Here is a 13,662-nt window from a genome sequence, read left to right on the forward strand (position 1 = left end):
CTCCACTAATATCTCTCCGATCTTGATGGTTCTCTCAAGTGTCGTTTTCCTGCCTCTCTTCTTATTGTCCTTGGTGATAAATTTGCCATCCCATGGACTTCCTATTTGGACTCCTAGAGAGTATTTCTTCTGTGCTCTGTTCAAAACTTCTACTAGGTTATCCACTTGCCTTTCTGGTATTTTTTCAAAATTCCCTGTTTTGCATGCTTGTTCCAAACCTAGTATGTCCAGCTCTCCTATATCTAAGGGCTCCAGATCTTCTTCCATAATTTGAGGTTCTTGAGAGGTATCCGCTCGTTCCTTTACTGATTTTTCATTTGGCACCGTATATTCCACATCCATTCCTTGTGATTGCCATGTAGTGGGTTTAGGTTGAGATTGCAGATTTGATTGTTTCTGAATCTTCTTTCCTATTTGCCCTGAAGTTTCTCCTGGTTGTTCTTGATCGGCTTCTTTGTCCTTCTGCCTATCCTTCTCCAAATCTTGCTCATCATTGTTGGCCAATGCTTCAAAACTATTGCTAGTTGTTGGCATTGTCTTATTGCCTGGGTTTGCCTGTTGCTTTCTTGTTCCCTCTCCTTCTGTTTGTTACCCTAGTGAAGCCGTCTGTAGTTTGATTATCTGAACTATCCTGGGAGGAGGGTTTCTTATTTTGTGGACAGTCTCTGTAGAGATGCCCTATATCATGGCATTTCCTACATCTAAATGGTACATGCTCATAGTCTATAACTTGAATCCATTCAGAATCTTCATGAAAGAAACTTACCGTATCTGGCAGCGGTTGCTTGAGATCCATATAGACACAAATCCGAGCATAGGACGTGTATCTACATGATTTTGTTTCTTCTGCAGTCTTTACAAACTCGCCAAGTGCGTTCCCAATCTCTTGTAGAGATTTTTCTTCCCAGTACTCCCACGGCAATGAATAAAGCCTTATCCACACTGGCGCACAGCTCAAGTCCTCCTTATCTGGGTTGAATCTTTCGACCCACGCTTTGAGATATAATCCCGCTGAGTTGAAAAAATAAGGACCCCCATCTAATATCCTGTTGCGATCTTCCAGGCAGTTAAAAACTGCTGTGAAGAACCCCTTTGCTCCCAGATGCAGAGAGATGTGCCCCTTTGGATGCCATTTGGCACTAATCCAGCTTCTCAGCGCTTTCTCCGTCGGCCATATTCCTATGAATTTACCGATCAGCGCATGATCTCTCATGTACTGTATCCTAGCATTGATACGGTGACTTGGGAACTCCACCCTTGGTCTGTGGGTAGCTACTGGCTTGCAAGTTGAAGAACTTGCCCTGCATCTTTCTTCTGCATCTATGTCCTTACCCTTCCTCCTACTGTGTTCCATAGTACCGCCGCTTGTTTCATTGTCATTTTCCCTGTCTTCCGTATGCTGTGTACGCTTGTCCGCATTGGGGGGAGGCTCCTGGCCCTCCCCCTGAGGAGGTTGCATATTGCCTTCTTCCTTATGGCCGCGTATCTGCGATCACCAGTTCGCCTGACTCTACCGAATGTGCCAAGTTTGACAGGCCTGCCGTTGCAGGTTTCGCAGTAAACCCTAGGTTTGGTCGCAGCAGCCGTAGCGCATCCTCAGTGCTTTATGGCATATTAAAACTTCCTCAAAATTGTATTTTTATATTGGTTCATTTTTTATGTTTAATGGAAGGAAAGCTATATAATATGGACTAATTTTTTTAGATGGACTAAACAGTGCTTTATGGCATATTAAAATTTCCTCAAAATTGTATTTTTATATTGGTTCATTTTTTATGTTTAATGGAAGGAAAGCTATATAATATGGACTAATTTTTTTAGATGGACTAAACACTTTTGAGAGATTAAAAAAGGGAATATAGTGTTAAGGTAGAGTGAGTGAATTTTTTTGTTTATAAATTTTTAACGGAATATAAATTTATGATGATTTGTTTTAATATAATTATTTTTATTAATTTAGTATTAGAAAAAATAAAATAAAAATAGTATGGTTATCAAAAGTTAGATAAAGTGTTAACATAATTTTGATACATTTCTAAAATAAAAATGGATAATCTTTTATGGATGGGTAAAAGTAAATATTAAAATTCAGGCGAAGGACAGTTTAAAACCAAAACCGTCATTAAAAGATTCCATGACAGGCAGAGGGACCCGTCAAATTTAAGCCTTGGCCACGACGGTATATATCTATACACACGTGACTTAAACGAAGTTTCAGGAATGCACGCACCTTTACACAGTAGGCTTCTTCTTGTTTTCACGTATTTCGGTTGAATTCTATCCTTACCTGTGGAGCTACCTAACACTCTACTGAAACCCTTCCATCGATACACGTCTGCCTCATTGGGTAGACGCTGCGTCCGTGCATTGAATATGACTTCACAAGATTCTGACCGCGAATACGCGAAGGCCACCTAACAGTCCATGGATACCATAGAAACATCAACCAACATATCAATTCAAATCTGTAACGAGTGCAGCCTTTCGCAATCTCAGCAATTATTTGGCAAAATCATGGAAACCTGCCCTTACGTGACTGATCCCAACATCTATCGCTGCACTCAACATTTACTACCGCACTACGAGGCGTAACCCTTCGAACTTGTCACTTTTAACCCTTTGAACTTGTCATGCAGATGGCATAAAAGTCCTAAACCGTTTCACAAGGAAACTTTAACCCTTTGAACTTGTCATGCAGATGGCATAAAAGTCCTAAACCGTTTCACAAGGAAACTGTGGACTTTTCCTGTATGGTTATTGAGACCACGTCGAGTAGGTACTAGGTAAGTTTCCAAGATATATCGCAGAGCGTCAGCATCCCGTGTACAATACAGTATAAAATGGATCTTGGCTTCTTCCTTTTAGCAGTACCATCATATCTTTCTGTTGCATCTCTTCCTCGGCAGAAACTATCATTACAATTATACCCCCCCTTGAGATTCTTCCAGTAACTAGGGTACTTGCTGCAATATTTCAATTCATTCATCCATCATGGATAAACTTGCAGAGGTCTTTCACTTTGGCCCCCATCACAAGTCTACGTCTGGACAGCAAAAGAAAATTAAAGGGTTTGTGGTGCTGCAAAAGAAAAATGTTTTAGATTTTAGCGATTTCGGTGCAGACATCCTAGACGATCTTAGCGAGCTGATTGGGAAGGGAGTTTCATTCCAGCTCGTCAGCACATCTCAAATCGATTCCAGTGGGTGCTGCTTTCCCTTCATATAGATTCAATCCTCAAGCTGCTTTTTCCTTTTGATTCACCCATTTTTCTATAATTTAATATGTAAGCTGTTCGAAAATTCATCTGCAGGCAGTGGAAATGGAAAGTTTGGCGAGAAAGCGCTTCTACAAAACTGGATTTCTACCCCTGAAAGACTCGTTACAGGCCAGACTACGTATAGTATCGATTTTGATTGGGACTCCGACTTCGGACCCCCTGGAGCTGTCTTCATCACTAATTCGCATCATGATGAGTTCTTCCTCAACTCACTCACGCTTGAAGTTCCCCATCATGGCAACGTCCATTTCGACTGCAACTCATGGGTGTATCCCGCCTCTACAGACAATAGAGGCCGTATCTTTTTCTCTAATCGGGTATGTAGTGTTATGTGTAGATTAGATATGTAGTGTTATGTGTAATTCCTTAGAGTTGTTTAGCTAAATTTGATCGGGTTTTAAAAGTCCAGATGTATAAGAATTCATGGTTTTGTTAATGATATTTATGTTGGAATCTAATGGTAGGTCTAGATCTAGTGTCTAATAACTTATGATTTTGTCAATAATTTTTATGTAAAATATTATCTATTTAAAAACACTTACAAAATCAACTTAATTTTTTTTTACTTTTTGCCTACCGAAAGAAAGAAGAAAGAAATTATTTTAATCGTCCACAGAAGCTAAAGATAGTTTATGGGACAGATTGCTTTTTCATCTCCTTGATGTATTCTGCCTTTTTTTTGTGAAGATTAACAATAAATGCTCCTGTTTTCTTGACAAACCCCTCGTTAAATAGATTATCCCAAGAGCTAGCTTCCAGCTTATCTGCATAACTTTCCCTGTTGTCTTTGAAGACCTCACATTCTAAAATCACTCACCAAAATTAACCTAGCATCCTTTTACCTTTAATAAGATACCTTAGAGATGAATAGCCTGAACAAAAGCATGGATTGTGTAAACAAACTAACCTTACATTGATCACATCTCTGAGATCGAGTACAATGTCTTGAATGGAACTGACGAAATTATGTGCTACTAACCGTGTTTTACTGTAATATGCAGAGCTATCTCCCTTCGAATTGTCCTCCCGCGCTCATAAAACTGAGGAATGAGGACCTGATCGGCCTGAGAGGCGAATACGATGGAATGGCAGAGACTGAGAGGAAGGAGGAGGACAGAGTGTATGACTACGATTTCTACAATGATCTCGGAGACCCAGACAAGAGTGTGGAGCTCAGCCGACCAGTACTGGGAGGGTCTCAACAGTTCCCATACCCGCGGAGGGGCAGAACGGGCCGCCCTCCTACAAAAACAGGTTAGTGCATTTGTAGTGCCGATCTATAAAACAACACAATCCTTATTTTCCCACTCAATTGTGTGGCATTCGTTGATTTTTGGCATTACAGAGCCCGCTACCGAAAGCAGATTGCCACTGGACATGAGCCTTGACATCTACGTTCCCAGAGATGAACGTTTTGGGCATCTGAAAATGTCTGATTTCTTGGCGTATGCCCTCAAGTCAGTCGTCCAATTCCTGATACCAGAGCTCCAATCTCTGTTCGATCCAACCCCGAACGAATTCGATTCCTTTGAAGACATTATAAAGCTCTACTCCGATGGGATAAAGCTGCCCGACAACCCAATTCTGGACGCTATAACGAGTCTCATCCCTCTTGAGCTCATCAAGGAGTTCCTCACAACAGACGGCGAAAAATTGCTCAAGTATCCGCTTCCTCAAGTTATTGCCAGTCAGTACTTTTCTTCTAAACTGATCCCTTCATGTTCTTATTCTGCATTAATTTTAATCGACCTGATTTTAATTGAAATTGATACAAATTATGGAATGAATGGACACAGCTGACGAATTTGCCTGGAGGACAGACGAAGAGTTTGCGCGCCAGATGCTGGCCGGTGTCGATCCTGTTGTTATACAGAGACTTCAAGTAATTAGCAAAGAGCTGGCCCCTTCCTGCCATTATCAATATACAGAACATCGTTTGATATTTTAGTTATGCTAACTTCACATTGTTTTCATGTTATGAATGATTGAATTGACAGAGTTTTCCTCCGAGAAGTAAACTGGACCCAGAGATATATGGTCCTCAGATCAGTTCTATTACGGCTTCACATATACAAAAGAATCTCGATGGACTCACAGTGGAGCAGGTATTATCCAACCGTCTACTTGTTTCTTAATCTGATTCTACTTATGTAATTCTGTAAATTTATTTTTTACTATGCTTTCATAATGATACGATGCTTTCATAATGACCTGAGTAACAATTTACAATGAATTCATTCTGCCTTTAAATAGATTACATGAAAATATTATAGACAAAACTATAGGTTACCAAAACTGATAAATTTATTGTATGCATGAGTCGAGTTTACCCTCAGTACCCTAAAAATCCTCACTTTAAACTTTATTTATACAAATTAACTTGCTAGCCAGTAGCAAGCCAGAGAGACAGCTAGTTAGCCATTGCCCATTTAGCCAGCATTGCCAGAAAAAGTCCTATGTTCTTTAGGATTATTTATAAGATCAAAAAAAATCTCGATGAAAATAATTTATACCAACCTTCCTCATGAATGCCACCATCCAGAACTATAATGGGTGATGATAAAGAACAAGTTATCCTTACTCTTTCTTCCTCTTAAATTCTAGATGATTCTCACCATGTCCATGATAATACAATGTATCTTTTCTAGATCTGCTCAAGAGTATCATTTTCTCATCCTTTATCTAGAATTTATTACAATAATGGTTAAAGTCATTGGATGAAACAATATTCTCTACTATTATTTTTCATTGAACAATTCAGCAATATGTTAGTATCAATACGATCCACCATTATTTGTCCTCAAACAATTCAACAACATGATTTTTTAGAAATATTTCAAACACCTCTCTTTAGCTTTTTATGAGGTGGGGCCCAAACCTTCCCAATTGCATTATTTATGAATACTACAGAATATAAGGCTTTTTTGACTGGACGAAATACAACAAAAATGTAACAATTCTAATATATTTGTTTTCCTTTCTTGACCACTTCTCATAAAATAACTTTTTATACAATTGTATAGGCCTAATGATTAAAACCCTATGCTTCCTTGTAAAATATCAGGAATTCAAATCTAAAAAGAAATAAAGTATGCACACCTCTATAAAATTTAACAATTAACCTTCTTCAACTATCTTTTCTTATATCATAATATTCCAATAAAAACAATAAATCACTAAACCATAACCACATAAATAAATTAACATTATAATTAAATAAAATATAATCTAATAAATAATAAATAACAACAAAAATTAAATTATGAATAAGTAATAATAAATAAAAATTATTCAAGGTAAATTTCAATTAAAAAACATATAAATCAATGACCGATAACCACCATGAATATATTAACTTCTTGACTAGATAAAATTTAAGGTAACAAAAATCAAACTATGAATAAATAAATAAATAAAAACTATTTAGGTCAAACTTCAATTAGAAAAATATTTGTCTTACCGAGCGACAGATATAAAAAATATTTAAGTCAAACTTCAATTAAAAAAATATATCTCTTCCCGTTCGAAAGGTGTATATTAAGTTATTAAAAATCTTATATTCCAAGTTTTTGAACCCTTTTGTATTTATAAATTAATATGATATGTCTCTTATCTTTGTCTTTATAAATTAATATGATATATCTCTAATGTATGGGCACATGTATTTATAAATTTATATGATATGACGTATGTTCAGAGTATGGAGGACAACAGGTTGTTCATTCTGGACCACCATGATGTCTTCATGCCTTATGTGAACCGAATCAACGCTCTGCCTACCACTAAGATATATGCTTCTCGCACAATTCTGTTCCTTAAGAAGGATGGCACATTAAGACCAGTCGCAATCGAGCTGAGCCTACCCCCTTCACATCAACGCCGCGAAAGCGTTCAGGAGGTGTTCACTCCTGCAGAGGAAGGCGCACAAGGAGCTCTATGGCAGCTCGCCAAATGCTACGTAGCCGTTAATGATTCTGGTTACCATCAGCTTATCAGTCACTGGTAAAATCATGCAGAATCTGGGAATATACATGCAGAATCTGTTTAGTATTTACAATATCATTATATAATATAGGGTCCCAACTGAGTGATGGTGGGATTTTTTCAGGCTTAAGACTCACGCAGTCACGGAGCCATTTGTCATCGCCACCAACAGACAGCTGAGTGTGATGCATCCCGTGTATAAGCTACTGAGTCCCCATTTCCGAGACACCATGAACATTAATGCTCTGGCTCGCCAAATTCTTATAAATGGTGGAGGCATTCTTGAAACAACAGTATTTCCTGGAAAGTATAGCATGGAGATGTCTGCGGTAGCGTACAAGGACTGGAGGTTTGACGAACAAGGGTTGCCTGCAGATCTCCTTAAGAGGTAATCATAATCAATACTGCCTAAAATCTAATCTCGATCTGTGTCATCCATTTGAATTTTTATTAATATGTACTCAAAATTTGACAGGGGTATGGCAGTGGTGGACTCATCAATGCCCTACGGGCTGAAGCTGATGATCGAAGACTACCCTTATGCTGTGGATGGATTGGAGATATGGTTCGCAATAGTTTCATGGGTTAAGGAGTACCTGTCCTTGTACTACCAGAATGATGATGCAGTGAAATCTGATACAGAGCTGCAAGCATGGTGGACCGAAATCAGAAATGTTGGTCACGGAGACAAGAAGGACGAGACATGGTGGTACAGCATGGAGAGCGTGGAAGAAGTTGAAAAGGCAATAACAACAATCATATGGGTGGCCTCGGCTCTTCACGCTGCGGTTAATTACGGGCAATACCCTTACGCCGGATACATGCCTGATCGGCCCACCATCAGCAGAAGGTTAATCCCGGAAGAAGGGTCCCAGGAGTTCTCAGAGCTGGTGGAGAATCCGGACTTGGCTATCCTTAGAACTCTAAGTAACCAATTTCAAACCACCCTTGGTATAGCCCTCATAGAAATCCTGTCGAGGCATTCAACAGACGAGGTTTATTTGGGGCAGAGAGCCACGAGTGAATGGAGTGATGATAAACGTGTGACAGAGGCTTTTGAACGTTTCGGAACAAAGTTGAAGGAGATAGAGAAGAATATAACAGAAAGAAACCTGAATGCAGAAATATTGAAGAACAGGTCTGGTCCGGCCAAGGTTCCCTATACTTTGCTTTATCCAAACACCTCGGATCTGACTCACAAAGGAGGACTTACTGGCATGGGAATTCCCAACAGCACTGCCATCTAATTTACTCCATGCGCCGTTAATTAGTAATTACAATGTGATTTGTTAAACAATATTAGTTTTATTCTACGGCATTAATTCATAATGTCATGTGTATGTTAAATAACAGATGGTGCGTTGAAATCGATCAATTAATAAATAAAGATATTACTGATTCATGACTGTTTATATGTATGTTTATTTGATATATAAGAATTCATGATTTTAGGATCTTGTGGAGGTGTTTCAATTGAATCATATATATTTATCTTCATTTTATTTAGTATTCAATCTGCAATTTGCTCACAATTTTGACGTTTTGAAGTCCAACCCGCTTTCCCCAGCAGGTCTGAGACCTTGACCAACTGTCTTTGAAGTTTTTTTTCAAGTACAAAAAAGAGTATGATTATATATTAATAGTTCAGAAATTAGGAGATTACAATGCCATTTAAATGTTCCACATCATAAAAGTTTCATCTAGAGATGCCATTTCAGCGTTTTGTTCAAGTATTGCCAAATACAAAACATAAAAGGAGAAATAACAGTCCATACACCACATACATATCCAGAATTATAAACTTGCATGACATAGTTGTATACAATTTAGAACCAAATAAGAAAATAGTATGCATTCAGCATGTCTTTTGCTTCTAGCCAGCTGTACTGTGTGAAATAACAACATGTCTATCACTCTGGATGATTGAAATCAAAACAGTTATAAGACTAGTAGAGTTACAAAAATTATACAAAAAAAGAGGGGATGAAGAAACTTAGCTAGGGAATGGGAAGTCTCCTATATCTATGACTTTCTGATTCTAGATCATTTCTAAGTGCATTTTTCCATTGTTACCATTTAAGCCCCTCTTCGATAGTTCATCTACATCCATATTTTATTCCCTGCCCACATGCGTGATAGTGGAGTTGCTGTGTTGTTTCCATAGTAATTCAATTCTCCTCAACCAGCCATGTAATAATGGATTTGTGATGTTTGCATTGCCCATTATTTGATCAATTATAATTTTTGAATCCCCATGGATATGTATGAGAGATATCAAGGAAATTAGTGAACCATAGGAGGCCCCATAAGGCCATTGCTTCAGCCTTTGTGTTAGTGCCACTACCTCCATGCCAGTATGCTCTGTATGTCAGTGCCTCTGAGATGACAACCCAAAAACCGCAGCCACATGTGTGCCATTGAGCAGCACCGTCAAAAAAACCCATAGGGTATTCCATCTGAAGTTCAATCCTCTTATGACGAGGTGCTTTGGAGCATATTTCATTTGATGTATGCAGTGTGTGGATGATTAAAACATTTTCAATTATCTTATATAAATTTCCAGTGCAATTCTGAAAGATGCAGAGGTTTCTCCACTTCCAAATTTCCAAAAATAGCGTAGGCGGAAATATTCTCCAAACAGAGTTTTGAGAGCTCCATCACCGTAAACAATCCACAATGCATGCATGTTGAATATGCACAAAACCAATATATGAAGAAAGTCTTTTCCATACTTGAATTATATGTTGACATGTGAGGAAAATATGATTGTTATTTTCCGATTCCTCTTTGCAGATAGGACAAATGCTAGGTCCTTGCCATTTGTGCTTTTGCAAGTTTTCCCAAGTAACATTTTTTTTATGGAAAACTAACCAAGTAAAGAGAATGATTTTGTTTGGGATTTTAGTTTTCCAAAAGGCAAATAAAACATGTTTCTCACTTAGTTGTGCATCCATGGAACAAAGAGAGAGGTATATATCTGCAACTTTAATGTTATCATTCTTCATCTTCCCAGACCAGATTAACTTATCATGATTTCCAGCACGACATATCCTGAGTTGTTTCATCCCAGCTACAATGTGGTCCCATTCCAGGTCCTAATGTCCAGATAGACCCAATTCCTGTGCGCTCTTCCAGACTAGATATGGACCCCTCCATAGTGAAATGGCTTGACACCAGAAGTATATGCCTCTTCTATTTAGAGTATTTATAAGCTACTCTAGGATCATATCCTCATTGCCAGCACCTAGAATGTGGTCGGTGCCAATGAGAATGTTGTGGCTCGAACCAATGTTCCAAGCCGGGGGTTGTAGGAAGATCCTAGTGGCTTTTTGGAAGCTGAGCCAAATAGCCGATCCATTTGAAACCCCAATGGAACCGCTTCAGAACCAGTATATAAAATCATGATTCTTTAAGTATTTTTGTTTGATGACCAGACTCCATGTTCCCGTCCCAAAAATGCCTCTCCAAAGAGACTTGATTAATAATGCCCATCCAAAACAACAGAGGTCTAGAATTCCCCATCCCCCCATGAACTTTGGCAGAGTGATCTTGGATATCTTAGACAAGTGAAATTTCTTATGCTCATGACTACCACCCCAAATAAAATTAGCCATAACACAGTTGAGAGAGTGAATGATGGCAGTAGGAATATGGTAAAGATGGGCCCAGTATACCCCTAGTTGATTAAGGACTGCTTGTGAAAGGATGACACGACCCCGCAGGGATAGAATTCTATATTCCCACCCAGAAATCTTCTTAAAATATCTATCTACAAGCCATAGCCAATCGACATTCCTATATTTACAGGGTTTGATATGGTATCCCAAGTACTTCATACCATGACCCATCAACTCGGCTTCAATTCCAAATAGATTTTTTATATATGCAGTGATGTCCAAATCACAACTCCCATGTGTTAGGCCCCTATACTACTAGTGTAACCCCCTATTGTTGTTAGTATAACCCACTTATTATATTGATGTACCCATGTAGTGCCCATATTGTTACTATTGTGCCACATAGAAGCCCACTATTGTTATTATTGTTCCCTTACATTATTATTGTTATGTCGGCTCTGATTATGTTATAACCCCTTAGACTCCTATATATAGAAAGGAGGTCTTTTCATTTGTTTCATCCAAGAATTGTTCATTTATGTAATGTAAAGGAGGTTGCCCCCTCGAAGAGGCTGAATTCTAAGGCGTGGATCTCTCTTTTCTATCTTTTTGTGAGCTGGTTTCATAACATTTGGTATCAGAGCTTTGGATTCTAGGGTTTCGCTGCTCCAAACAGGTCATCGTGGCATTTTCTCTATAACTTTTTTCTGTGACGTTTCAGAAGTCGCAAAAAAAACCCATTTGAGAAGAAATCGCGCTGAACCTTGGGTCCGAATTTCAGAGCCTTTCGCGAGATATTTGCGGAGATATGATCTGAGGAATTTGGTCTTTTTGCAGACTCCTAAATTACATTCAAAACAGGTGACCTGAGGAAAATCGTCATAACTTTCTCTCTGGGGATCGGATTGAAGTTTTGTAAGAAGGTATAGAAAGAGGACAGACTGTAGTTTCTTGTGGGTGTTTTTCAGATCCAAATGTCGAAATAGTGACTCGTGGCACGTCGTACAAGTTCGCTCTACTGAACTAGTCCATAATCAAGTCACTGTGGGAGATTTCGCATAACTCTTCCTTGGAGAATCCAATTTGGGTCAGACTTGTGGCATTAGAAAGAGGACACAAAGGGCTACTTCAGGTCACAAATTTAGAACTAGTTGATTGAAAAGTACAGAGTTACAGTCATTTCAAGGTCGAGCTCCTAAAATCAAGAAAACGCAAGATGAGGAAGTTTGATGGCAAGGATCCGGTAAATTGGATACTTAAAATGGAGCAATATTTTGATCTACATGGTGTACAACTGTTACAAAAGGTATGTATTGCATCTTCATATTTAGAACCAGATCAATTTTTATGGTATGAAGGGCTTTGTTCTCGTAAAAAACTTGTTACGTGGTCAATTTTCACGGAGGAAATGATAGCACATTATGAGGATACAAAGAGCAACACCTTCTTTAGAGCAACACCAGAACAATTGGAAAGAGTAAAAGGGCTTTGTGACATAATGGAAAGAAAAATTATGGAAACCAGGAAGCATACCCCTCACAACTATAAAGATGGAAGTGTTGTTTCTCCCAGCCTTCCACAACCTACAAGGGTTACACCACAACAATTGGAAGAAAAAGGAAAAAAAAGGCTTTGTTACAATTGTGATAGCAAATGCACTAAAGGTCATAGGTGTGCTGAGAAGAAATTATTTTACATAGAATATGAAGAGGAGGAAGAAAAGGATCAAGAAACATCAAAAGAAGAGGATATACGCCAGGACACCACCCCAGAGAAAGAAGAAATGAATCAGACCATATCTTGTAAAGCATTGGAAAGAATTACCACTCCTCAAACTCTCAAGATAGAAGGACATATCAAGAAGAAAAAGGTGCAAGTAGTGAAAGATCACATCGAGAAAGAAGAAATGAATCCATACATATCTTGTAATTCAATGGACGAAATTACCACTCCTCAAACTATCAAGATACAAGGACACATCAAGAAGAAAAATGTTCAAGAAGTGAAAGATCACATTGAGCATCAAGAAATGAATCCGACCATATCTTGTAAAGGACGGGAAGAAATTACCACTCCTCAAAATATAGAATGACATATCAAGAAGAAAAAGGTTCAAGCAGAGAAAGATCACATCGAGCATCAACAGCAAGTTCTCCAACTTTTAAAGGATAACGCCACTTCGGTGCAAAATCAAACGAAACAACAGGTAGATCAACATCGTAGTGAAAAATGTTTTGATGTAGGTGATTGGGTATTTTTACTGCTACATCTCAAGCAAGCTATTTATGAGAAGGAAATGTTGGCAATACTACATGCACTTAAAAAATGGCGACCTTACCGAATGAGAATACTCTTCAAGGATGAGGATGTGGAAGCATTGTTTTTTGCTATTTATATTATCCAACCAAATTGGATAAACGAAGCAAGGGATGAATGGAAGAAGGACGAAGAAGTATGGCCACTTATTCAAAAGTTGCAAAAGATCCCAATTCAAGCAATATTGTCAGAAATTGAAGAGGAAGGAAAAATCATATTGGAACCTGGAGCAGTCACAGAAACAAGAAACCGACAGCTACGAAATCGATCAATTTCAGAGTATTTCATCAAGTGGAAGAACTTACCCGTTGAATATTCCACATGGGAGGACCAGAATTTTATACAGAAGCATCAAGAACTACTCAAGCGTTGAGGACAACGCTTTTTGAAGGAGAGGGGCATGTTAGGCCCCTATACTACTAGTGTAACCCCCTATTGTTGTTAGTATAACCCACTTATTATATTAAT

At 38.4% G+C, this 13,662-nt stretch overlaps 1 protein-coding gene across 1 annotated transcript; it reads left to right on the top strand.

The window, feature by feature from the left end:
- Positions 1–2,866: 2,866 nt before the first annotated feature.
- LOC149153656 (linoleate 9S-lipoxygenase 6-like) lies at positions 2,867–8,673 on the top strand. Its single transcript, XM_089438123.1, has 9 exons — positions 2,867–3,199; positions 3,311–3,594; positions 4,279–4,531; positions 4,623–4,964; positions 5,074–5,159; positions 5,275–5,382; positions 6,975–7,279; positions 7,386–7,649; positions 7,737–8,673. The coding sequence occupies exons 1-9, from the start codon at positions 2,992–2,994 to the stop codon at positions 8,506–8,508; spliced, it is 2,622 nt and encodes an 873-aa protein (XP_089294249.1). The 5' UTR covers positions 2,867–2,991; the 3' UTR covers positions 8,509–8,673.
- The last annotated feature ends 4,989 nt before the right edge of the window (positions 8,674–13,662 follow it).

This window comes from Pinus tabuliformis, chromosome 9 (assembly GCF_031772625.1).
Source record: "Pinus tabuliformis cultivar Carrire ecotype Pingquan chromosome 9, CPIR1, whole genome shotgun sequence".
NCBI classification, from domain to species: domain Eukaryota; kingdom Viridiplantae; phylum Streptophyta; class Pinopsida; order Pinales; family Pinaceae; genus Pinus; species Pinus tabuliformis.